The sequence below is a fragment of the Xiphias gladius genome, chromosome 21 (genome assembly GCF_016859285.1).
Source record: "Xiphias gladius isolate SHS-SW01 ecotype Sanya breed wild chromosome 21, ASM1685928v1, whole genome shotgun sequence".
In the NCBI taxonomy this organism is placed as follows: Eukaryota; Metazoa; Chordata; class Actinopteri; order Istiophoriformes; family Xiphiidae; genus Xiphias; species Xiphias gladius.
In genome coordinates this window covers 26635534-26663201 of record NC_053420.1, presented here as the reverse complement: position 1 = coordinate 26663201, position 27668 = coordinate 26635534, and the positions used below count along the sequence as shown (strand labels likewise).

General features: G+C 41.3%; 1 protein-coding gene across 8 annotated transcripts in view; it reads left to right on the top strand.

Moving 5' to 3' along the window:
• Positions 1 to 27668, top strand: part of foxp1b (forkhead box P1b) — a 150061-nt gene that overhangs the window by 110022 nt on the left and 12371 nt on the right. For 7 of the 8 annotated variants that reach the window (XR_005709800.1, XM_040159141.1, XM_040159140.1 and 4 more), the window contains 7 exons: positions 4175 to 4312; positions 4584 to 4703; positions 8252 to 8399; positions 14859 to 15048; positions 20269 to 20376; positions 24710 to 24797; positions 26097 to 26180. Coding sequence is in view for 7 of the 8 variants with exons in the window: in XM_040159141.1 (XP_040015075.1) it covers positions 4175 to 4312; positions 4584 to 4703; positions 8252 to 8399; positions 14859 to 15048; positions 20269 to 20376; positions 24710 to 24797; positions 26097 to 26180 (876 nt within the window). In the remaining variant the exon portion in view is untranslated. The remainder of the gene's footprint in view (positions 1 to 4174; positions 4313 to 4583; positions 4704 to 8251; positions 8400 to 14858; positions 15049 to 20268; positions 20377 to 24709; positions 24798 to 26096; positions 26181 to 27668) is intronic. The other variant, XM_040159144.1, reaches the window with a different exon arrangement.

Genomic DNA, 27668 nt, shown 5'->3' with positions numbered 1-27668 from the left:
TAAACATTTTTAAAACAGCTTGATTTTAGATGGAAGGAATTATGGAGGTCTTAAAACATGTAGGGATGAGTAGTAGATAAGCAGTAGCTGTCCAGCTTTTTAAATTTTGTAGACTTTCTGAAGAATCCAACGTGTTGTTTTGTACACATACCATTAGTAACAATTTATATATCAATATGTTATTATTATTATTATTGTTATTATTATTATACTATTATAATTGTTGTTGTTGTTTTTTTTGGAGGGGGCGTTGTCAGTCAGAATATACTACGTCTGTTTTTTAGAGGGAATAAATGCTCTCTACCTCAGAGATTTCAATCAACCTGAATGCATAATATGGAATTAGTCTTTCCGGTCTTGTCGACGACTAATTACGTTCACACTTCACTTAAGTACATAGCTCCCGTGAAATCCTCATTTTGGTGACATTTTCATGCAGGAGATCATAGTCAGGATGCGAAGTCGTTTCCTTGCACCACTGCAGGCCAAGGTAAAACAACAGCATCAAACGGACTAGACTCAGTGATTTCTCTAGGGCTTGTTATTTCTTTTTTACTTCTCCATTCCATTTGATGCCGCTACAAAACAAGATGACCCCAGGGAGCACAAATGAAAATTTGATAATTCTCCTCTTTTTTTTTTTTCTTCTTTTTTTTTTTTTTCCTTTTTTCTTTCAGCCAAGCTGCACCTTTGCGGCCAGTGAAACGTCTATGCCGGTCTCACTGATATTCACCTCCTTGTCCCTCATTTCTGTTCCTCTTAATTGCCTCAGTGCGGGGAAAGGAGCTATCTTACAGCCTTCTTCACCCCTACTCCTTTTCAGGAGGCCTTGACCTCTGACTTGTAACGGGAGGAGGTGCTTGTGGAGCGTCTTCATTAACTCTGAATCAGTGATTCTCAGTGTTTTTAGAAGTGGGGTTTGTGTTCCTTCATTAGATTGTCATATTTTGCATTGTTTTGAGTAGTGATGCACTAAGAGAAGTTGGCTTTCTGTTGGTGTCTTTGATGACAAATGCCTTTTATACTGTTTGTGTGTGTGCACGTTGAGGCTGTGCAGAGAATTATGATACGAATGATCCCTATCTTTTACAAAAAGGAATATTTTGACAATGCTTTGTCATTTTGTCAACAGAATTTCGTTTTTTAAATGTTACAGTGCAAGCAGACTTCCACGCTCCATATGAAAAAAAAAAAAAAAAAGGTTTTGCTTGCCATGTACAGTGTCTTATGGACTGCACATGTGCCTGTATGTGCATGTGACAGTTAACACACCACAGTTTAGATTTGTGCATGTGTGTGTGTTTGGCCAGCTGGCCTGTGACGGTACAGTATCTTGCCTCCAGTCACTCTGAATCTGTGTGAGAATGTTCCAGGTTTGAATGTTTATGTATGGAAGGCACCTGGAGAGCACCACACCTTTGTGAAATTCATAAACATCAGCTATTTCTGGCATCCTCAGAATGTCCTCTTTTTCACACTCTCATATTGGTAGAGTAGATTAGAGCTGGGCTCAGTGGATCCCTCCAGTTATTAGCCCAGTACGAGCTTTCTTCTAGTCTATCTTTAGATGGTGATATATTTTTGTGGATAATCTGGAGTCATGATGTTATTCAAGAGATAAGGGAGTGCACTATATGGGAGTGCTCTAAATGGCGACAGGCGTCCTGTGTTTGCGTTAAATGGGCATGATACAGCGGCCAGGGCAATATTTTTCAGTTAAAGTGCTCCCTCCCGCCCTTACTCTCAATAGGACCCAGTCTTAGGCAGATTTTCACTCCTTCAGCACAGGATTAAATGGTAGTAGTTACATTGATCAATAGGTTAAGAAGCATTCAATCCCTCTTGCAGCTAATGACCTCAGTAGTAATGGGTAATAAAATGGGGGTCTGTAATAGCCTCTTGCTGGGGCTATGCACAGAGGATGCTGCTCTAGCTGTAGTAACTGTGAGCCAGACACTCCTGACAAGGCAAAGTGTGAAACCATGATGAGATATACACCTCAGGTGTAAAGAATTAAGACAGTTAAACTGAAGAAAATCTCGTAATGAAATTGGCAACTATTGAGAGCTGGTTAAGTGTGTAAACCCTCTGTGTTAACTTGAAGTTTGCTCTCTCCTATTTCATATCACACTCTATATAACATGGCATGACAAAATGATTATACATTTGAAAATATGACTAAATTTACAGCTTTAACACGGTAGTAAAAAATAGAGCATGACAAATATGGAGTAGATTTTTAATGCACGCAGTTAAAGTAAAGCTTCAAAAAAAGGAGGTGGCATTATTATTTATCCTTGGTGTGTGCGGGGGTAAATGTCATATTTAGACGGGAACTATATATCATATCACGTATGGCACTTGCATGTATGACACTCGCACGCAGCAAGACAGGGCTGCTTGGTTGACCTTCAAAATAGTTAATCAAAATTAGCGATGCCCAGAAAAAAGGACTTCAGTGGATAATGACTGTGAAATTAGGAAATGGGAGGCCGGGGCTATGCAAATGACAGGACAAGTCATGTGCAAAAGTCAAGATGAACTGCATATTAAGACATAATACAGGGGGGAATTAATATTGCATTTTCTTCCTTGTGCCCCTATGCCTGGTGCTGGAAATGAGAAATGTGAAGTGTGCGTTAGTCCTGGGTGGGGCTGAGCCTCCTTCATTCTCTTGGGACCAGAAGAACACAGTACAATGTAGTCTGGCGCTGCTCAATAAAGTCAACGGAGAGCATCAAAGCTGGTCCGTCCTATTTGACATCACTGCCCTTTCCCCTGCATTAGTAGTACAAGCTGTTCATTATGGCAGCACTTTGTTTTTGTTTTATGCTACAGTGGGGAGAATGAATAAGGTAATATGCATGCAGGGTGTGTGTCAAGAAAAGCCCCTTAGTTACCGGACAAGATTTTAAACAGCTAAATTACATTCAGAAATACATGAAAAATTCAAAGGGGTGTCATTTGCTGTAAGGCGGCCACACAATTTGGGTAACCTTGGTGAAGACAGACTGTCACCCGTTATGTCCGCTCTATCAACTGCTGACATCAGCATCTGAGACAGAAAGCACATTTTAACACACACTCAGGCGCATACGTCCTAATGTATATACGCGTGTGAACAAAAGAACGATCCACAAAATGTGTTAACAATGGCAAAGACGCAGCACTATCAAGAACATCTTTGTTGCTGTTTGTCATACAAATGTCAGGGAAAGGAGCTTTTAATTGTATTGCACGTCATAGCATTGAGTGGCAGCATCCAGACACACTCCAAGTCCCCTACGCCGCCGGAGCAATTAAGGCACCCTGACAACTGTGGGGGCTCTTTCAGTGTCACAACAAATCACTTGTTTTGAGGAGTCATGCACTCACACCTTTCTACTGGGAGTTAGTTAGAGGCCTGCATATTCCTCAACGTGGCTCCTCCTTCAGGCACTCTATATCTTCACAATAATAGATCGCTGTTGACAGCGTCTCTAATGAAATGTTCTCACATGACATGTTGTTCGTGTGCGAACGGCATTTTTGAGGCAATCTTTCACATCATCAGGAATGGCATATTTGCCATGTTGTGTAAATGGCAAGCTCTGAAAAGCATCTCAGCAGAAGCAGATGATCAAATCCGATGACGTTGAAGGGTTGGTGCGTGAGTGGGGCGCGTCGGAGGATGGAGGTTGGGGCGAATACGGCTGGCTGTTTACTCCACAGGCATGATCCATGCCCAGCTGTCCTTTAGCCCGCCTCAGTCTGGTGTGGTGTCATAATGGTTAGAGGGGTCGATATGCGTGTGTTTGTGTGTTTGTTGGAGGGCATGTGCAGATTTTAACACATGAAGATGACACTTGAGATTAATTCTAGAATCCTGTCAAAAGCAGGATTATATATGTGTCTACATATATTAATAATAATGATATATATATATATATGTGTGTACACACGTGTGTGTGTGTGTATGTATAAATTTAAGTATTAGTAATCAGTAATCATTCAGTATCAGTAATCACCAACCTTTTGTCTGTTGCATGCTGGGATAGCCTGAGGCCCATTTTTGACTATGAACCAGAACAAGAATGGATTGCCACATGTTTCCTGCATTAATTCAGTACTGTATTTGTGAACTGGCGCGCATTGTTTTTTGACATCTATGTGCTCGTTGTGCGTGTCTGTGCAGGTTCCAGTGTCAGTGGCTATGATGACACCTCAAGTGATAACTCCACAGCAGATGCAGCAGATCCTTCAGCAGCAAGTCCTGAGCCCTCAGCAGCTCCAGGTTCTTCTCCAGCAGCAACAGGCCCTCATGTTACAGCAGGTAATGTACATACTGACATTCATGTCATGAATCATTTTGTCAGACAGCGTATCACATGTTTCAAACGTTGGATGTCTCTTTTTGGGATGAAAATCTTCTTATGTATAGCGTTTCACAAAGATAAATTCACTTTGAACTGCTATTCTTTTCTTTTTTCCAAGCCTCAAAGACAGCATTCCTCAAAGTATTGAAAATTTTCCCAAAACCCACTGCTGAGTTTCTAGGACTGACAGACTTTGAGTCATATATCGCCTCCCTGTCTCTTCTGCAGCAGCAACTCCAAGAGTTCTATAAGAAGCAGCAGGAACAGCTCCACCTCCAGCTCCTACAGCAGCAGCAGCAGCAGCAGCAGCAACAGCAGCAGCATGCAGGCAGCAAGCAGAGTAAAGAGGTAAGCTGACATCACTCCAACAGCCTGCCATTACCAAAGCCGTTGGCCAGACAGAGCATGGAAGGCATGTGTGCTCCCTCCCTCAACCCCATCTGCTTCCAGGCTGTGGTTAAAGCAGAGAGGAGAGGGGGAGAATCAAGTGCACTCATGCTTCTGATTAGCATGTCAGACTTGCTGGATAAATGGTAACAACTGACTGATACTGTGCTAAGAATACAGTGTCTCCTTTTCTGGGGCCGTCTCCACATTAAATGTATAATATTTTACAGAGCCTGAGCCTTTGTTTATTGCTCTAGATTTTTTTCAAGTAAACAAGTGTCCTGTGCAACAAAGAGATGACCGTTCCTGTGAGGCTCGAGTAGGACATAATGAAAGGCAGAAGGGAGAAAGGCAGAAACACGGAGCATATAAATCTGAGAGGCTTTTCTCGGTAATTAACATGGAAATGGCAGAGGAAGAGAAGGCATGTAATTGTGAGATATCAGTGCAGAGAGCGCTCCCAGCTTTGTTGTCTGTGTTGAGTTTTTTCTTTTTTCTCTCCATCTTTCTTGCTCGCTCTCCTTTGCTCCCTCCAGTACAGCAGGGTTTGCTCATAGGCAGCAGCTTAATGCGTGTTAATGAATGGCGGATACGGGCATCACTGTGGACAAAGCAAATTATTATTGTGCGGTCAGAAGAAGTTCAAAGACAATCTGGGAATTTTTGCTGATGTCCCCATTGAGTTCCATGTTTGGAGAGTAGAGGAAGCATAGTAAATTAAGGCCAGTGTTAAAAGCAGACACACACACACACATCCACGCATGCTCACACTCACACACTCCATGTGCTGTCGAAGCTCCCAACTTCAAAGTCGTAGCTCCCTAATTAATGAACTGCGGGCTTCAGTTTGGACAAGTTGTGGCGTGATGCTCCCATAAATCAACATGACAGCAGAGCTCCTCGGCCTCAGATAGGGCCTGTCACCAAGTCGCATCTGATGTAAACACTAGAGGAGCAAGGGAGAAAAGAGGGGGGAGGTGAGAGGGGAGGCAAGGAGGTGCAATTGATCAGTTGAATGGAGCATGAGAATAAAAGAGAAAACAACTTTTGAAGCATATTATGTATGATCACAGGAAATGGATGCAGCCTCGAGAGGCTCTCCCCCTCTGCTGATGTTTTCTTTCTCTCCCCATCGCTCTCTCTTTTTTCAGTCGCATTTCTAGCAGCCATCAAAAGACAGAATAAGAATTATGCAGTGACTCCCCTGTGGCTGCCAGACAATAACCCCCTGTTGTTGCTTTGTGCCTCTTTTATTTTAAAGACATCAAAATTTAGTTTTTCAAAGATCTTTAACTTTATATTTGAAGCTTGACAATAAAGGCCTGCCAGTGCCACTCTTTATCATTTGTCAGGGACTGTATTTTTCTCTCCCTCGTGCCACTTCTTGTTAACCTCTTATTTGGTCTATTGGGTCTGGGGTTTTTAATGTGCGCATGCTGGGAGCGCACAGGAGCTCCTGTCAGCTGATGGGACAAGAAGAAAAAAAATGTGAATGGAGAGAGGAGTTAAATTCATTTGCAATACTTGATTTTTCTTTCTTCTTTTTTTTTCTGAAAAGCCACCCTCTGTTTATTTGGCGTTTTGATAAAAGACATTGTTCCTTGTGAACTCCCACCCCTGCAGTAGTATTATCTTTGTCTCAGGCTGTCAGGGAGGAGCTGGAGAACAGAAAGCCACAGAGGATATGAGAAACTTCTCTCACACTGATGGAGGGGAAAAAAGAACCAACAACCTTTCATAAATAGGACAGATCAGAGAAAATCTGAGGCCACCTGCACCCCAAATTTCACTGCATTCTCAGCGAGATCTCTAGCATGTCTCTTCTTCTTTCTCCGTCTCACTTCCTCTTCTCCCATTTAGGGTTAGATCACACACGAGCCTGTGAACGCATGTGGTTACTCCTCAGTTATGACCCTCCACTACCACTGTCAAAGCGCCTTCTTCCCCTGATTGATCCAATGGGCTGACCCCGCTCACTGTAGCATTCCTGCGCTGCCTAGAGCTTTATTTTCAGTGAGCCAGTGCAGGAGCAGCAGGCTGGGTGTGGGGCAGGGGCGCGGGAGAGGAAGGTAAAGGAAGGCCGCTAGACCCTTTTGACAAGCAGAACGGGGGTGGGCGGAGGGGACACATTTTATCTGGTTGTTTCAGTGGTTTCAGAGTCGCCAGCAAGTGACCTGACAGCCGCGTTGCACCAAGACCTTTTTTGTATGAACTCAATTGTGAGAAGTAAACAAAGTGGTATATCCTGTGTTTGGTAACAGGGTGCGGTGCACAGCTTGGCAGCCCCGGCACTGCTTTTCGTGCCCCCCCCCTCTCCTCCCACCCGCCTGACAACTGGCCTTGTATACTCATAAACAGGCCCAGTATCCTGTTGAGTCTCAGGCGTGCTTATTTTATCCTTATCTGTTAGAAACTACAGAAGGTGTCCTGATAGATCTTGATGTTTAATTTGTGATGACAGACATTTTGGTGAGTTGACTGTGGATTTGTTGAGAGCAGGGATTGATGAAAGGGTTAAAAGTCATCTCTCTCTTCTGTGCCCCTGTTATCTAAATAGCATCTCTCATTTGTTTTGACTCATAGGAGATTGGGGATATTAGATAACTTCCTTCTATTTATTATTCTGACTCTGCCTGTCTTTTTCTCCTTTCCATTTTCTTCTGCACTCTCATATCACTTTTTCATCATATCAAAGTTCACACGTTTCACTTTTCAGAGCCAACCCCCCACCCCCTGACATAAAAAAAAAACAGTAAAGAAACAGCAGTATTTCATTAAAGTTGTCTTGATGAAACAGCTGTAGCACAGTAAGATCAACAAAGCAACTATCTCTCAGTCAGTCCGCAGTATGTGATTGAACACAGCTTGCTGTGCTGGTTGGGAGAAGAGTTTATCCCTGAGCTCGACGCCATGCCTGTGAGAGTTGTGAGAGTTGCCAGGGTGGTTATTAAGCACTTTGATTTAGTCACACGTTGTTTGCTGAATTATGAATGGCTGTAATTAAATTCCTGTGGCTCTTATTATGAATGATTAACTATGTTGTTTCGTTGTTTGTCATTTGCCTCCCGACTCCTCGTTAATTAAGAGAGAGAGAGAGATGTATAGTCTACCTGTCTGAAGTGGGCCCAGACAAACCCGCACTAAACGCAAAATTTATGAAACTTACACTGTGTTATTTTGTGTTAGCACACTAGAAATCCATTAAACTTGTTTTTATGAATGAACATGTTGTTCTAAAGTGTTTATTTTTTACAACCTGAACTATGAACTCTGTGGCCTTGAACTTAAAATGTTTTTTTTTTTCAACAGCACAAATCCATTAATCTACAACTCTAAGATTCATCTTTACATGTTTGCATTGGCTGTTATGCTTCTGTATACTGTTTGTATGTTTGCTGTTGGTGTGCCTCTCTTATCTTTGTGTGTGTGTGTGTGTGTGTGTGTGTGTGTGTGTGTGTGTGTGTGTGTGTGTGTGTGTGTGTGTGTGCGTGTGCGTGTGCCACCGGCAGCAGGTGTCAGCACAGCAGTTGGCCTTCCAGCAGCAGCTCCTGCAGGTCCAGCAGGTCCAGCAGCAGCATCTGCTCAACCTTCAGAGGCAAGGACTGCTCACCATCCAGCCTGGACAGACCGGCCTGCCACTGCACTCCCTCACTCAGGGTCAGTACCAATACCACAGCACTGTACTGAACTACTAGCCTACAACACTTAAAATCTCCTGTCCATCAATCCACTAGTGCTGAGTAGAAGAAATCTCTTGTATCAAAACAAGTCAGTGTCTGGGGATGATCCAACACCTCTTTATTCTACAATATTTTTACAAGAGCTAACGTTTGTTTGTCAATGTAAACTGAAGATTTGGCCTGCTGTTGAGTAAATGTTAGAGTCTAGGTTTTAAGACAAAAACAGTGGAGACTGGGGTTACACTGATAAAGTTGTTTATTGATATATTGGATGATAATTGTCTGGTATTTAAAAATCCCACATTTTCCCAGTTGATTTCCTTCACCTGTTACTACAGGAGTTCTTCCCTGAACACAGCTTGTGACTTTGTTTTTATAATAATGATAATTATACATACAAAATTATTAAAGTATCTAACTAGAGAAATAATTAGATCGTAGAGTTGGAGGATTTTAATCAGATGCAAAAGGTACAGTGACACTTATTTTTGTCTTTCATGAAATTGTTTAGGGTCACGTGATCATCAAGAACATTAATGTAATTTCCCAGGCCTTTAATCTCTAACAGTTCTGAGAGAAACAGTAGACTTTTTTGGCAACGGGAGGGTCCTGTTTATACTGATCTCTACGCTAACTAGAGGCAGCTTCACTCGAAACACATTAGAATTCCTATGGGTCTTCAAAAACCTAAACCCCTAATGAGATGACTTTGACTATCATGCAGAGCTTTGGTGGGGCATATACATTTTGTTGGAAATTTTCACAAACCAGTTTCAGCAAAAACATTTTGTCTTGTGTAGGTGTATCACTGTAAATTCACAGTGGTTCGATCTGCCACTTTATTGCTCTGCTACAGTACCTGTACAAATTTGCTTAGTCAAAGTGGACAATGTACCACTTAAGTATGTAACCACATATTGTACGTGGTTTCACAGACTCAGGACACACCTGCTGTTAATCCTCACTCAACACTTCTATAATTTACTAAATGGCATCTTAAACCTCTTGTCTGGAAAGGTCTACTGTTTACTGAACCACTGCGGTTTGATTCTGGTAGGCCATGCTTTGTTTATTACCATCCCAGACAGTAGAAGTAAAAGTAAAGGCAGAGTTTTTCTTTGTCCATACTTTGTCCTTCAGCTCTCCTCTTGTGACTGTGATTGGCATCCTGGTGGCAGCCTCCTTCTGCCTGGAGGAAAACTGGATCTATTGTTCGTAAACTGCCAGTGAACTTGTCATTGTGAAATCGCCTGTTACTCGATAGGGAGTCAGTCCTTGTTGTTTGGCCAGGAAGTTTATTTCTTTATTTATTCTTTAATATTTTGTTAAGGAGTGGTCCCATTATGACAAAGATGCCGTCATAAGGGATTTAGAACATGACATTGACTATTCATTCCCAGCTAAGACAAACAGTTTTGAAATAACAAGATAAGGGCGATAAAACGGGAGGGTTTGGGGGGTGCTTAGGTAATAGGCAAACACAAACACGGTTTGTACAGTGGTGTTATTGTTTGGACTGGGTATGGAATCACTCATCCGCTTGCAGACGATTGCCATGGGCACAGGCGTGGAGCGCTGCTGTTTTGTGAGTGTGCTTTGCTGAATTGCTCTGTGTCAGATGTCTGGCAAACACTCACACACCCCTTGAGTAAAGCATTATACAGGTGATATGGGTAGGTATTGTACTTTTGATGGATTTCACAACAGTCCCGGAACATCCTGTTTATCCTGTGTCATCATCACATACCTCCAAGGCATCTCTTCTTGTCAAGAGAGTAGCTGTAATGAATGAATATCATTTTTACCTTTTCAGTTTTTGAAACACTTTTACACTTTGTTAGGGCTGCACAGCTTATCCTATTAAAACTGTGATTTAGATTATTATTTGCATTAATATGGAGCTCCGATGCATCACGCCATGTGCTTAATTTCTCCTTAAGCTGTATCAACAAATGATAAAACAGAAATAATTGGACGCTAGTTGAACAAGAAAAAGAAAAAGAAACCTGAGACAAAATCTTACTTTTAATTCTGAGTGAGAAAATTGTAATTTTATTTTCAGAAGGAATTTTTCACCCATTACAATGCATTAAAATGAATTGTACTCAAAACTGACAGGATCATTTCTCTGAAGTGTTGTTTGCATAGACATCGAGAGGAGGAACTGAGTCTCCGTATGTACAGTTAGTTGATTGTTTAAGTTTGTTACAACCAGTCAGACCTGGTTAGTTTGCCCTTGCAATCCATTGATGGTTAACTCTGTGCATCTGACAGCTGTTACCACACTTAGGCTAGTGCTTCAGGCCCCCAGTTTGTCTTCCTATTCTACACATTTTCTGCTTGACTGTTTGAAGTTATTGATGACCTTTCTGTTTTCCACATCACTAAACTCTTTCATGCATCAGCGGGCCAGGCCTATGGTGCTCAGATCTAATCTGCAATATTCAGCTAGCAGTTAGCACTGCGTCGGAAGTGATGAGTTGATCTGCTCTGTTTGGGTCTCAGTGATTATGGATTAAAACTTGGGGGCAGTAAATTGCCATGACTTTTTAACTGATGATTTTTATTTCTTACATTTCAAAAATGTAGATATCAGTATAATTAATTTAAAAGGCCAGTTCTATCACATGCAATCGACTGTATCCCTTTTTTCATGTGCTGAGACAATGAAAGGAACAAAAGGTTTTCAAATGATAGGTCTCTGTAACAGAGTAATGAAAGAAAAGTAGGTGTGCGATCTGTATTTGTGTATTGGGTACTATGATGCAGTTTACAGCTCATTTTTCTATCAGTTTCCTGCTTTGTAAAATTGTTGGCTGACACAGATCAGTCATCTTTTCTGCCAAAACGATGGACTAAAAGAATGCATTTGAATTAGCCTTTCAAAATTTGATAGCACTAATTAAGTATATTCTTGCAGATAGCAGTTTTGAGTGAAAACAATTGTCACATTATCTGGAGTATAATTTGTTTCTCTTGTCGTAAATTCTTTTGACATTAATGTTCAAAGTCTTGGAAGCGGCCAGACAGTATCTGTTATAAATTACAACAATGTGTTTGGGGAGGATATAACTCTCATAAATATAAATTTGATCCATCCACCCCTCCCTCCCGCTCCCACAAAAAGCCTGTCCTCTTGACCTGATAAGTGAGTCAGTGGTTGCTCAGGCTCGTGTTTCTCAGGTGTCCTATGCGTGCGTGTTTGCCTGCTTATGTACATGTGTGGCTGTGTTTGTGTGTGTCAAAGAGGTGGACAGTGTTTGTGCAAATCCTGGCTAAAACGGCCCCTCACCCTCTGAGGTTTCTCTGTGAGAGAGTGAGTTCTTGTAGCCTCGCAACATCATTTAAGCTGTCTAGGTAGAGGCCAGAGGGACAGTGACAAGACAAATTTGTCGGTAATTTGAAAGCAAAGAATGTGGCGAACCATGAAGTGCTCACAGAACAGCAGCACATCAGGGACAGCGGTGGGTAATGCAACTGACCTGTCAGTGATTGATACATCCAGCAGTGGGCTACTGGTAATAGTTCCCGCAGCATTAGGACAGGACATATTTCAGGCCTAAGGGGTGCATATCAGCAGGCCAGTGATTACGGCAACATAAACAGGGGTGCAGTAAAGGTCCCAGCCTGACGGAACAATAAACTAATAGCGATGTCACTGTCCCCCCATGGCACCGACACTGTGTGTGAGAAGTAACAGCTCGGTTTAAAGAGCCCGGAGCACTGGGGGCCATTTTTTATTTGGGGGATGATGGCCTGCAACTGATGTCATTACGAACCTTAAATCAACTTTCTGCTTGCTTGAACATGGTCACCTGGGTACAGGAGGACAAGGACAGGAAAAGGTTGAAGAGCTCGGCCTGTCTCAGTGCCATAGCTACCTGCAGAGGTAAAATTGAGTTGGGAGGCCGGTGATCAATCAAGTGTCCCAACAACATACATTTTTTAAAGTGCTTGTCCGTATTTCCCAGTCGTAATGAGCAGAATAGTTGTGTTGAAAAATGGAAAGAGGAAGGATAAACCAATCCGGCATTCAAAGGATGGACAAACGGGGGACCCAAGAAAGAGGATTTACAGATCAATATCATTATGTGTCCCACAGTAATCAGATGGAGAGAAACTCAATGTATTTTGTGCAAACACAAAATATAATACCTGCTGTGTAATGATATTTTATTGTCATTTATGTGAATCATGAGCCATAGCTGTTGTTGGAAGAGGTTAGGGTTAGATACGAGAAGAGCGAGGGAAGAGGCAAACAGAGAGCAATAAAACTATGGACTAGATTCAGAAAGAGACAGCTTGGTCCCACTCCGTTACCTCTCTCATCAGACCGGTCTATCCGCTGCGGTTTCATCTGAGTAAACAGTGGTGTAGGGGTCACCAGGACTGCTGGGTAATTGAGCCAGTGTGGGCCGCCCTGTCAAGCACATCGGCTAAAAATACATCGCCCACTGTCACTGGGCACCAAGTGGGGGGAAAATGATTGGTCCCGCTGTCGGAGCACAGGACACTCGCATCACCAGTGACCTTCCCCTTCCAAACCACCCATCACAGGAAAGAAAAAGAAACAAAAATAAAAAAGAACTTTTGCTCCAAAGTCTCCTTACACCATCAAAACAACAATGGATCCTTTGATAATGCAACTTGAAATCAGCAAGCATTGGATTAGCATGCTATAACACAGACTGCAATATTAAGCATGTTTAGCCTGTCATGGACGTGCACTTCGATTAGGGCACATCAAGGCATTGAAGAGAATAAGGGAGAATACAGGCAGGCAGAATAGAGCGAGCGTGTTGAAATATCTGAATGAGGAAAGACGCTCCTTGGAACGTGGAAAGGTTATTGATTTGTCCTGCAATCATTTCCTGCTCTTTGATATGCAAACGATCTAGTGTGAATTTACAGCAATCCTATCAGACTCATTTCACAGTTCTTAGCCTCTGCGTCTCTCTGGAGTCCTCCGCCTCATTAGGCCAATGTTCTCCATTACCAGCATAATTAAAATCTTTAGTAGCTTATCAAATTAAAAATATTTTTGCTGATCGTATTGAGATCTTCACCTCAGAGTTATTTTCCACAACAGGAATAAATTAAGACTAAGCATTTTGCACACAATGTATTACAATCTGGTGCTTGAAAGGAGCACTTCTGGTATCTATAGAGCTGGTGATGAGAAACGGGGGGGGGGGTCCAGAGAATATAAACCCAAGTAGATAAGCATGTGCAAATCATCCTCCATTTGCCAGTGCTCATTTTGAGAATGGATTTAATTAATTGTAATGTTAAACGAGTGGTCTTGCCCATTTGCTCTGTGGTTAAATTCACCACATATCCAAGGGCCTCTTTCACAATGCTTTAAAACATGTGGCTTATTTAAGCACTGGTCTTAAATAAAATAAATACATTTTATTTAATTTGTGGATTAAATAAAATTTATTTAAACGTGATTGTGGATTTGTAGTGAGTAAATACTCAATACAAATCCACACATAATCGCCTTTTAGATCTTTCAGTATGCCTTTAAAATCAGGGTTATACAGATGTGTTATGTTTTGACTGAAAGTACAAATAACCACAGATTCTGCACCCAAGAGGCTCAATCTTATTTTACATATCAGCTTTATCCTCATTTGTGTCAAGTGAAACAGACTTCTCCAGTACGGTAACAGACACACCATAGATGGACACATATACAGTATATTGTGTGCCAACAAAGGCTTTCTTCTCTCAGACATGGAATGCGGGGTGCACAAACACAGCATTATCCTTCTTCATCCTGACTCTGGTCCTGGGTCTCGGGATCGCTGTCACTCATAGGCAGAAAAAACACACGCACTCTAGATGTGTTTCCAGCATACAGAAAAATGTCTTCTGTCTTCAAGGGATTTTTTTTTTTCAAAGGGCTGTGTGAGCTGCAGTGTGCTTGACTTGTTAAATGAGGTTTAAGTCTTCTGTGTCAATTGGAGGCGGTGCAGAGCTTTAAGTATTTTGCACATTAATGCGCTTTTGAGAATATTACCCCAGGGTCCTGTTTCTCAAGGAGGCAAGGGTGGGATGTTTTCTAGTGTTGCTATTGTAAACTTTTTGTTGTGTGTGTTCTGCACATCTCTGTTGTTGAGAGAAAGCGATGGTGATTATTCAGATTTCATGCCTTGTCTGGATGTTAATTATTTACTCTGGGCATGAAATTTGCGTGAATGCCAGGGATTTGTGTATACAAACATGCTTCAGATCACAGGGAAAATGCGAGGAAGAGAAGGAGGTGGCGGGCAGAGGGGGGAGGCAAGAGCTCTCAGTGTATTACCCTGTAGTGGAATATTTTCTAATTAATACTCGGCTTTGTTTACAGACGCTTTGATTTAATTAAGTGATGAAGAAGAGAGTTGGATTAGCTGTTAATTGATTTAATTATCCAATTTGTTTGTCTCAGGCATGATTCCAGCAGAGCTGCAGCAACTGTGGAAGGAGGTGACAAATGCTCACGTGAAGGAGGAGCACAACAACAGCAGCAACAACGGCCACCGGGGCCTCGACCTCTCCTCCCCGGCACCGCCAAAGAACCCACTTCTCAACCAGCATGCCTCCACTAACGGGCAATATATGAGTCACAAGAGAGAAGGGTGAGTCACTCCATCTGCAAGGACTTTAATAATTTTTTTTGGTTTTCTTTTCTTTTATTTGCATGTGTCTTAGATCTCTGGCATGCTCTCACAATGAGAACATGGGTCAGTGAAGACATACAAGCTCAAAATTATCATAGCTAACGCCTTTATACAACTGTAGTTTTCCACAGCACTGTTCCTTAAGACGTGTAGCCTACAACTGGTAATTAAACTCGTGAAACAATCTCCACTATCATCTTTTTCTAAAGCAAACAGAGGGCCTATTTGCCATATATTCCCATTTAAAATAGCTGTTTCTCAAAGGGCCTCAGTTGATGGACACATCCCCGCAGGTTTGCACAGATTACTATTAATTTATAGCTTGTAAGTATTATTAGTTATTAGGCTCAACACGGTCACTATTCTATGTTGCTGCATGCAGCTGGGGATTTTATAGGAAGACCTGAAAGGAATGCAGGGATTTAGAGAGATGTGCCTGCAGTCGAAATGGGATCACCATACTATTAATGAGGGGGTCAGGGCATTGACCCCCTCCTGCTATTGTTTCATTTGAAGCGCAGCTGTGAATTTAGCTGCATTTCCTTGAGAACATTTGGATTACCAGCATCTTTTCAGAAAAGAAAAACATTTCTTTGTATACTGGGAACAAGTTGACATGTAGAATCAACCTGTCAGTTCAGGAAATAAGACATGGAACAACAAGCTATTATATGGTAAAACAAAACAAATCCTGGGTGTATCATATTTTCAATATGAATCAACTATGAAAGGCGTTTGCTCTCTTAGCTGTGTGTGTGTCTGTAAGGAAGGAATTAATTTGGCATCTTACACATTTACTTGTTTTCTTGCACCAAACCCTGATCTTTGAACTGCTAGTGAGGAGCCTCCAGGCACCATGAGCTCACTGCATAACATCTGACTTGTGTTTCAGTGATCAAATCCTAAGCGTCATTATGAAAGCAATGCCGATGAAAACATGTTTAGCACAGTAAGTAAACCAGCAGGCCTTTGGAGCTGAAGAGGGGTTGGTAGCGGGGGGCAAGGGGGGGTTGTAGAGAGGATCTGAGTGACACTGAGAGAAAATTCTGTGATTTGCGGATGGAGAGATTCAAACAGAAAGCAGCTATTTCTTTTCAAGTAGTAGTAGCAGTTTTAAATAGATTGATGACATACTACCTGCACAGGCCTATCCTCTTTCTGTCTTTCAAAATTATCCAGCGCAGACACTGGAGAAAAATAAAATAAAAAATGGCCGTTAGTTGCTCCCACAGATGACAGTATCAACAGGCTTCCAGTTCTTCATCCAGCGTCTGGTTGAATGTCTGGTTTTTGTGTAGTTTAAGACAAATTGCAGGGGAGGATATTGAATCGCTCACTCTATCGCACATTGTCGCAAGCGAGAAAACAAGGTGAGCCTCGACGGCAGGAAAAGGCAAGAGCCAGCCTCAGCTGAGGGCTCTATGAAACATCGGAGAAGACATAACGCAAGAGCTGGCAGCCCCTCTGCCTCACACTGACTGTCAGAGATTAAAGAGGATGTCAACAGCAGTTTAACACAAGCTTAAGTGAAGAAGGCAGTCTTGAGTCTGAATATTCTCGCAGTATCTTAGATCTGTCAGAAAACTGAGCAGGTGATTCTCATCCACCCCATCTGCTACAGGAAGTCGGTGGATTACCTAGCCAGTTTCAAATGTGCAATTACTAAGGACAGATGACTGATATAAAATGAGCACAAACAGTCTTTATTAAAAGCTGAATGATGTGAATTTAGATTCACACTCCCAATAATCCTTTCTTATGTTAATTTTGGAACACTTAAATTGCACAACTATCAAGGGCATTATTCCCCTCTTTTGAAGATGCAGACTCAATTCTAATCAGACTCCATGGGAAGAAAAATGAAATATTATTACGTATGATTATTCTAAGCAAGGCTCTGAGAAAACGTCTGTGTTATAATCCAGGGATTTGAATAATCAGGTTGAAGATAATGGGCTGGGCCGGCCTGGGCGTAAATAGAGAGCATCCACTCATCCTCCCAGTGCTGAACTTAATGAACTTTTAATTGATGCGGTTTTGCAAGTCCTTTTGTCATGCAACAGAAACAAGCCTCTCTGCTGATGGGCCTGTTTTCCCGACTGGCTTCAGATTGGTTTACAGTAGGCCCTAAGTACCATGTAGTTAGTTTCATGTGTCATATAAAATCTGCCCAGGCACAACGACGCCTGCAACTAAAACCTTAAGTGCATCCACAGGAATCACTCACCGGCTTTGCACTTCCGTCTTAAGGAAGGAGGAGAAATTCAATCACTGCCGGCTTGACACACCGAAGATGAGGCATGTGGTCCTGCTTTTAGTTGTCTCAAAGAACACTCCGGCAACGCAAGCTGGGCTTTCTGTATGTCTGAATAACATCCCTGATATGACTAGGGCCTGAGTCACGCAATCTGTCAGTGCACGTTGTTTCGCAGCCCACGAACTGTGATGCACAGATAGAGATATACCCCTGTGAGCCAGGTCATCTTTATTCAATGATTTGCTTATTTAAATCAAATGTGCCTGATCTGTATCTGACACAAATTCCCAATACAGTGCTGCATCAGCTTTGTAAGGGGGAGCATCCTCACAAAGCACTTGGCCCACTTTACTTCCCAACAACCATCAGTAACCACAGCTTGGGGACTGTAACACAGCAATCTGTTAAAGAGATAAATAATCAGATTTGGCACAGAACTCCCATCTCTCTTTTGCCTTTCATTTGTCTTACACCAGAAAAAAAAAGGATAATTAAATCATTTAGGGTAAGGCATGCGGTAGCACAGAGAAGACAGTAGGAAAGGATCGAGTATAGGGCCTAGCGAGTTAAAAAGGGGAGGGGAGCAGGTATGGATGGAGGGCGGAGGGGGAGGACACAAGGGAATAGGCTAACATCAGTACCAACGATGTTGTGACCGGTTTCTCACACTGTGGCCCGACTGACCTAGCATGGTGGACATCAATCTTCCCACTTTTGATGATAGATTGAGTCCATCAGCACACGATGCCATAGATCATGACTTTTTTATGGCCCAAAGCATCTCATCAAAAGAAGTGAACTAGAAAACAACTGGCTACCAGCTGTCGGAGCCAATCTTTGAGTGCAGTTCCTCCTGTCTGTCTACACATAAACACAGTGCAACACCTGGAAAGTTCACACATTTTCTGTCCAGGTCTGAAGGTACTTTAATGTTCTTTCCCTTCTGAAGGAAGCTGATGACATGGTTTTCCTCATCACTGTTACAAGATCATTAGAGTATTCTTCCCCCGGGCTGCCTGACAATAATAACATCCTGACAGACCTGTCATTGGTGCAAGTCAAATTTAACACAACACTGGGAGCTGTTGAACATTTTTTTTCTCCTGAAATATTCTCAAATGGGAGAAAACCCTATGAATCCTACACTCTTCTCCTATTACACTAATGTAGCTCATTTGGTGTAAATTCTGTCATTTACTACTGTTTAGCCATCCATCGTTTAAAAGGGCTCTTCTGCCGCCAGCCCCTCACCGCGTTTTGTGCTCACTGATTCCCAGTGCACTCCACATTTCAATATCTTATTAATACAGAATTAACCAACAAGCCTGCTCGCAAAGAATTATAAAAGGATCTCTTTAAATTAAAAACCAGCATTACCTTCACCAGTCCACACATTTCCTTGTTAAAAACTCATTATTATAGGTCTTCCGCCATCTATTTATTAGCTGTATCAAAACAGAGGTCTTAATGTGAATGCATAATTCATAATTGAATAAAAAAAATTCTGACTTTTAAAAGAGGGAGGAAAAAAAGCTGCTAACCACATTCATGAATGCTTGACTGCTTCCTAATTGCAATGCAATTATCACATGTTATGAACAATGTGAACTCTTAAACAAGTAATTATAACACAAGGAAACCTGTGACGACCTTTAAAATTTCCTACTTGAGGTACAGCTTTACTAACATTGATACAAATGAGATTTTAATCTGAACATCAGCTTTGTTTAATCCTGCAAAAAACTGGCATACCATGGTTAGATTACTTTCTTTTTTAGTAATTCATTTTTACATCCATTTTTAAATCTTGGCAGATGGATGGTTGGCTAAGTAATGAAAGATTTTATTGTTTTTCAGTATTTATTTTTCCTCTATCCTTAAAGACATCCCCTGAAGTAGTAATATTAGACATGATCTCTTATTGAATCTATGTATATGAAGGAGATTTTAGTGTCTGGAGTTATTCCCACATGGCAACACAACAGTTTGTGGTGTAATGAATCTCCCCATCCGGCCCGCTGTCTTACAGAGCAGGGCTCGGACTGGAAGAGAAGCAGCAGCGTTGTGCCTATGAGCCACCAGAAGCACAGGTGGTAGCGATATAGGCCAGTCCCCCAGGCTCTTGTAGCTGAAAGTTGTGTGTCTTGTATAATGCCTGTGTCCATATGGCTGTCTGTCTCACTCTCTTAGCAGAAACTGCCTCCACACAGGCCGCTTTCTCTCAGCACCGATTGTGGTGAGCTGTGGTTGCATGCCTCTCGCCATATGGAAGGTGTTGTAAAGTTTGTTTTTCAGGGATGTTCCTGCTATTCAGACTGATTGTACAAAGCTATACGCTCCCCATAGATGCTGGCTTGCCAGCCCCTGGTGACATGGATTGGTCAGTAGATAAACTGACACCAGGCGGGGATGTTTACAGTTTGTGCACAGTGTGAAAGTGCCTGATGCTTTTGGGAGTTTCATGTTGTCGTACAGATTGCTCCAGGTGAGCTCTGGGACGTGATGCAGCGGGCAGCACAGGAACAACAGCGACTGAGGGAGCCCCCTTGCAGTCTGGATCAAAGTGAATTGCAACATGGCTCAGTGATACTAAATAATTACATATTGATTTGGTTGTGCCTTCACAACACGAGTCCCCTCTTTTAAGAGAAGAGCAAGCAGAGATCACACAGGTACACTGAATAATCACAGACTAAGGTTCACAGATCAAGTAGAAGTCAACCTTTTTTTAAAGTCGAAACAACATACAGCACACACATAAGGCGGGCGCTAACATAAGGCATCAGCTTAACCGTAGATGCCGTCATCCTGACCTTTGCCATGTTACGTGACCACAGGTCTGTAACTGTGTTTGTGTTTCAGAAAAGTTGTGATCTGATTTTACTGATAACTGTCTCCCTTTCTGTGAATTCCTCTTCCAGATCAACGCTAGAAGAGCCTTCGCCCCACACTCACCCTCTCTATGGTCATGGTGTTTGCAAGTGGCCTGGATGTGAGGCAGTGTTTGATGATTTCCAGTCATTCCTCAAGTAAGTAAAAGTCATAGTCAGAGGCGCGTTTCTGTCACAGTTTGTGTGTCCTCGTGTTGGGTCGATTACACGATTTGTGAGCCCCAGCAACTCAGAGGCACTACAGGTGCAGCTGGTTGTTATTCCTGAGTGTCTGTGCCTGGGTTGGGCCTCTCTTGACAAGGGTACTGTGGCGGGGTCTCCTTCTGAGAACGGCATGGGCCTCTAATTCCTGTGATAAGTGCAGTTCCCATGGTGACGAGGGCCGTTTTTCCCAAACAAACAACGGTAGGATGTTTATCTGTGGCAGCCCACACTTAAGGTGCTCTGCATGTTTGCCCTTGTCACTGGACAGTAGGATTGGTGTGTGTGTCTCTGGCTGCCTTGCTCAGCTTTTCTGTCTTTCGGCTTGTTAACTGTTTGTTTTTCCTGCTCCTGCCTAATGCTTTACTTCTTTGGCTTGTTTTTTTTTTTTGTTTTGTTTTTTGTTTTTTGTTTACACCTAAGCACTATGTTAAATTTAACTATGTATACAGTACGTAGAGAGCTCCAGCTAAGCCAGCATCACCTGCTGTGTAGCATCTTTCCAGTGTGAACAGTGTAACAGGTTTGAGTCTGTCCAGCCCGACACGGGCCTTTGTTTTGCACCACTATTCCCCGTCTGAGTCAGACTCCAGGTTTACTAATCAAGCCGGTGTGCAGGGCACTCTAGGTAATCCAACACATTACAGCGCCATGGTTACGGAGAAGATGAAAACATCTGTGTTGTGGCAGCAGATCAATGGCTCACCGTCACCCCAGATTAGTCGCACTTTAAACAAGATATGACACAATTCCATTATCCTAAAACAAGCACTTAGCGAACACACGGTTTCCTCACAGACACAGAAGAGAAAGGTGCTGCAGAGGGCCACCTCACAGGCTGGTGAAAGTTTTGACTTGGTCAACATTTTGAATCCTCTTTTGATCGTATATGTAAATCTACGAGGACAGTTTGCATTGAATTCCAGTACAGTTTCTGTTTCAAGAGGAAAAAGAGGCAGTTACTTTATTTTAATTTTAATTAAATAAACATCCTGTGACACTGAGTTATTAAACCACGTATTACGCACACACACTTTCACTCATAGATTTATTTCAGCTTTGGGAGTGACCCCTTAAATCCATCACTATTTATTGTATTCTGACAGTGCCTCACCCTTTGTTTATAGAAGAGTGGGGAATTAAATTCAGTGCGCCTGGTAGAGCTCTGCCTGAAAAAGTCTCCAAGTGCACTCTGCTATGTTTTTACAAGTGTTTTTATCATGGCAACATCTTGTTTACTTTAGTTGCCTGCTCAAACTGCTTGGAACATGTTAAGAAAACATTTGGGGAGAGTCTCCACAAAGCTGCCTTTGTTTAACAGCAGGCAAGAGTGCGAGCAGCTCACCAAGGTGTTAACTCTCAAACCCTTAAGCACTTCCACATGAAACCCAGAATCTGATACTGCAGGCCTCCAGAAAGAATCAAAAATAAAAACAAAGAATACATCAGGCATTATAGCGCTCTTACAAAAGTCTCCTAAGGTTGAAAGAAATGTTGAAAATATAAGTGTGTCGGTGTATGTGTGTGTCTGTGAGTGTGAGTGTGCAGTCAGCAGAACACAGTGTACTGTGTACCAGAGAGAAAGAAAGGTGAGGAGGACTCTAACGTCAACCAGATTTCAGCTCCACATGCCAACAGCAACAACTAACACGGGACTGAAATGTTGTTTTAAACTGCGTGTGTATTTATTCTATCTTTTAAAGAAAACATTACATACCTACACGCACTATCTTGATAAATACAAAGCACCAAATCCTTGTTCCTGTTTTCAGGTTCGGCATACAGAAGGGTGTGGTTGGGTTCAGAGCAGTGTTTTTATGGGGGTCAAGACCCTTCTCTTCAGTGTCCAGTCAGAGGTCAGAGCCAGGGAAACACTGTAGTGCCCTCTAGTGCTGCACTGTCTGTTTGCTGAAACCACAAACGCTTATCTCTCAAACCTCCACATAATGTGGTAATTGTCTCATAAGTTACGCAGCGCTGTACCACTGCAAACCATGCAGACTCGTAAATTTAAAAAAAACCCACAGTGACATAAAATAATGTAAAATAAATTAGAAATAAATGTTTTTGTAAATCTAAAAAAATTGGAATCTGTGATAAGTGTAAAAATAAGTTGGCATTATTTTTTAAACATCCATTTTCATTGCATTTTAAATGTAAATACTGCTTTAAAGATGTGTGCATTTAATTTAAATGTCCACCCAGCAGTGAGGGAGATAAACCTTCCTCAGAGACAGCCTTAAGCTCTGGGTCCAGTCTATATAATTAGAAAAAGAAGGTATGGAAACTAACTGATGTGTAAAAAGCCAACTGTTACAGGAATGTCTATTTAACTTGTTTTATTGTGGCAATTTACATTAGGGACGGTCATCCTGCCAGAGAGCTTTTATAAGTGACTTCATTTGAAGTCCAGAAAGTGACACATGCCAACGTTCATAGTCTCTCTCGATGTCAATTCCCCGTATCCCCTGCTCCCGTGTCCAGACACTCCTCTCAAGGCTGCATTAGGGCCATTTGAATATTTCATTTCCTATTAATTATGCACTGTGACTCTCCATGTCATTAAAAGAAATAAAGTGGAATGTAACAAAGGATGAAAAGAAGCAGGGCACATGTCTCCTATGAACAGAGAAATTCCAAAGCTGCTCACGTAGGCCACCCTTCATTGAAAATTCAGTCTGTGCCAGTTAAATTGAAGCTGAAACGTCTTTACCTATTATTTTCTTCTTTGAAATTTAGTAAGATGTCCTGAAATGTTTACCAGTTTTATTTTCCGAGCTACTTAATTAAATGGGCATTTATTTGATTCAAGCAAATGGAAAGCCCAGAGAAGGCTGAATTGATTTCAGCGAAGGGGGTTATTGCCCACGCTTTCTTTAAATATGCCTTTTTAATTTCTTTTTCGCCACAATAATTAACATCAAAGGGCTGAGTGTATATCACAGTCATTTTGAAAAATGTATTATCAAAACACAAAAGGAAAACCTTGAGGGGGGAAGAGACCACGTTTCCCATAAAGATTTAAATCGTTCACCTCAAGGTTGAAAATATCGCGGCTGAAGAGAAACTTTCACGTCTCGTGCAGAGCACTATCAATTTTCCATCCCTTCACACGTCTGTTTTCTGAGTGTACGTGCGGTGTTTAATGCACAAATGTGTTGTCTGTACATAAAGCAATGGCATCAAATTTATTGGGCTATCATAACGCCAGCGCTGCCACTGTGCCTTCACAGGTTGACTCTGGCTATTTTTGATTTGCAGTAAATGACAGAAAAAGTGCATTTGAAAAGGCAGACACGTTACACACCCCTCTCCCATCTGCCGGCGCCAGCCTGGTGACAGTGACCTACATGGTCACCGAAGATGTGATATAATTTATGATATATATAATATATTGGATCCATTAGCGAGCATAATGAAGTAGTGAAATGAAAGGGTATTTGTGAAATCAGTTCAAACATCCTGCTCGGATTATGATTAAATGATTAATGAAATGCCCCTGCATAAGCATTTTCAAACAGTAATTCATGCGGCGGCTGATAAAATTCCTCCAATCATATTTCCTTCACTCGTGAACCTTATCTCCACCATTTTATATAAATCACAGGGAAAAAAAAAAAAGAAAAAAAAAACCTGTCTGCTGCCCGGCAAGCTACTTATTTAGATTAGTTATAAATGTACAGGAAAAGAGAACATCTCCCCTGTATAAAATAATTGCGCTTAATTATATCCATAATTCAAGTTTGTGACATCTCCTTGTCCTGTTGTCCGCTGCATTCGGTCCAGATTTATTGCTTTATTTTAATGACAGAATTAACAGAAAAAAACAACCAAAAGGGACAAGTTCAATAAGGCAGATGGAACCTGCAACGAGAAGAAATTATATCAGGGAACTGGAGCATAATTTAGGAAAGTCCAGCCTGAAATTCTTCAATCCTACTTCTTAAATGTGAGCTGTAGTTGAAGCAGACAGGACTGTCATGAAATATTGAGTGTCATTCTTGTATGTTAAAAGAAGAATTTCTTCTGGTTCTGCAGACATTGTATGAGTAATCTTTGCAATATACTGTTTCATTTTATTTTGAAGCTCTGCATGATATTTACCTAAATGATACCACATATTCTCTGTGCATTGTTTTTTAACAAATTTCCAGGTTGCGTCATTAAAAACGACATCACAGGACTTGCATTTCTTACATCTAAAAGGCTACAGAAGGTGAAAGTTAAATTGACATCAGTTTCCGTGTGTTCTCTGTTTTTTGTTTTCCAGGCATCTTAACAATGAGCACGCCCTGGATGACAGGAGCACAGCCCAGTGTCGGGTGCAAATGCAGGTCGTACAACAGCTGGAGCTGCAGGTATTGTCTCGGCGTTTGTTTTGGCCCAAATATTTATGTGCCGTCTCCCTGTCCGTCTGATATCAGCCATGGGGTCACCCATGGACCGAGGGGGGGGGGGCCAGAATGAAATCATTTTGTACATTTGCAAGTAACCAGTCATTAAAAACATGTTATGTATGCAGCCAGGAAAAGATATATGAAGGACCCGGGGCTAAGCAGAGAAGATAATTACATTTTGAATTTTACTGGGTTTTAAAGTTATTTATGACTTTTAACTGTTTGGCACCAACAATAAAACACTCGGTGAAATGACTCCCTAGCATAGTGTGAAAAGATGCTCAATGCTGAGTGAGTTAAAGGAAAAGAAAGGTTATTGTAGCCCACAACACAAAACTGTTGATGCAGTAATCAGTGGTTTTATTACTTTGTCCTTCACGACTGGTCTTGAATGCTATTTTTCTGCATGTGTACATTAAAAATATGCATGTGTACATTAAGAATGCACTTACAGAAAAAGGTTCACTGTCATTCCATTAGTGAGACTTGGTAATGGCCACTGAGTCGTATGTGTGTCTGTGTGTGACAATGGTGGGTTAAATGATGAACATGACCTATGCTAATGTAAGACTTCATATATTTGTTAGTATTACAGGGCAAAATAAAACCAACCATTAAAGTGTATTTTTATTAATTAGTGGCTGCTACAGTTGCAAAGCAAATACAGCAAAGATCAAATTTAATGTATTCCAGATTTCATGCAATATTCACTCGTGGTTTATATATTAGCCACATAATACCCCAAAAATGACTGATAATGACTATAAAACAGTTGTGGTTTACAGCATGTTAACCTTTAACAATGAGAATTCAGTTTCTCAAACATTACACCATACCAACGTCCTGTTATTTCCGCTCTGGTGGTGTATTATCCAGAGGGATGGAGCGAAGGTTTATCAGCGACAGACTTCCTCTGCATGCAGCCTATCACCATAATTTAAAGTGGCAGCTAACACAGCGCTGAGTTTTAGACAGGTAGAAAGGACCTCGGCTTGTTATTGGCAATGAGAGGCAGTATACTTTAACCTTGAATTGGAGACAGTAGTTAGATTGTCTGAAGAGTCGTTGACAGCTTCCAAAAGCATTTTAAAGACAAATAATTAGACGGTCCCAAGAGCAAAAAGATCGATTTGGTCAAACACACTCATTTTGAAAGATGCCCTCACTGCAAAGGGATGTATGGAATTAATATAAGTACAGAAAGAGATTTTTTTCTTTTTGTTCATTAAAAATTTAACATGTTCTCTTTCCTCATTACAGCTAGCAAAAGACAAAGAGCGTCTGCAAGCTATGATGACGCACCTTCATGTCAAGTCCACGGAGCCCAAAGCCACCCCACAGCCGGTGAGCAGCAACCCTGTCATATGTCTCTCTCTTGTCCCTCCCCCATCCTTTTGTTTGTCTTAATTGGCACACGTGTATTCATTAATCCCTTCCTCCATCTTCTTATTTAGCTGCTAAATAAAAACAGCTGTTCTCTTGAGGGAGGCAGTAAATATTGTTTGGACCACATCTGCTGACATCTGAGATTCAATTTGGTATCTGTGATGAACTGGATTTACACTCAGTAACAGCCCCCGTATCAGCTTCAGAGAACCATTGCTTGTTTGGGCAGAGAGAAAAGATGAGAAAGCTCTAGAAAACAGAAATAATAATAATAATAAATAACAAAAATTATATTTAATAAATTGGTAAATATAAAATATTGTAAGAAACATTTATTAAATGCCAAACAATGCGTATGCATGGTGAATAATCAAAAATGAAGAAAAAAAAATGCTAAAATGAAACAACACTACAAATGAAACAACTGAATATATACATTGAAATTGTAATATTTCAAATAGGTGCTGAATAAGATATTATTGATTGTTTGATAAGATGATACGTATAAGATATTGCTCACTGATGTTGAAAGAAAAATACTAATGTTGCTAGCTGATGTCATGGAGTGCCATTCCAAAATATAGCTGGCTGTAGCACCTGCTGATTTTCATTTTGATATTGATTTTGTATGATAACAAATGCTTCCCTGGGGACGTTTAAATCCACACTTGAAAAAGTTGTCAGGAATTACCCTCAGCTATCCTTTAAAAGTAATTGGTAAAATCAGATATGAACAGACGCTAATCACGGGGTCAATGTAAAAAGAAAAATCTCAACAGCATTTTTCACTTTAGTGAGTTTAGGTTTTTCACTTTTAAATTAAATGTTATTTAAATTGAATGAAAGTCAGTACCAGAATTGCCGATTGCACTGGACAGTGAACAAAGATAATTTTGTGTGAATTAAAATCTTGCAGGAGATGAAAAGAAACAAAAATCCCTGGAGTATATGTGTTATACCGGTGATTCAAAGAAATTTGCTGGAGGTGAACAACAGAAAATCTTTAATAAATGTAACAGCAAATCAACTTATTATCTTCATGACACATTCCAAACGTCATGCTTATCACTCTTAATATATACCGTGCTGTAAAGCCCACTGCTTAATCCCTATCCTATAGGGGCAAGGGCTTAACATTTGGCATTTATGTGTCTGCGCTATTTTGTCATCTTTAAGAAGGGGCCTCACCACCATATTTCAGTCAGTATGACACCTCATTCAGAGAGCAAAATGTGTAAAGACCATTCTACTGCAGAGTGTGAATCTGAAATCACGCACACAGATGCACCATATACACGCAGGAGTCCTGTCTCTGCACGCTCTGTGCAGCTTGGATCATTTATTTACAGTCAAGAGAGGTGGCTGTTGATGTGCAGAGGCTGCATGTGCGCTCCACACAGTGCAGCCAGTCAACATAAAGCGCCTGGAGATGTTGAACGACAATAG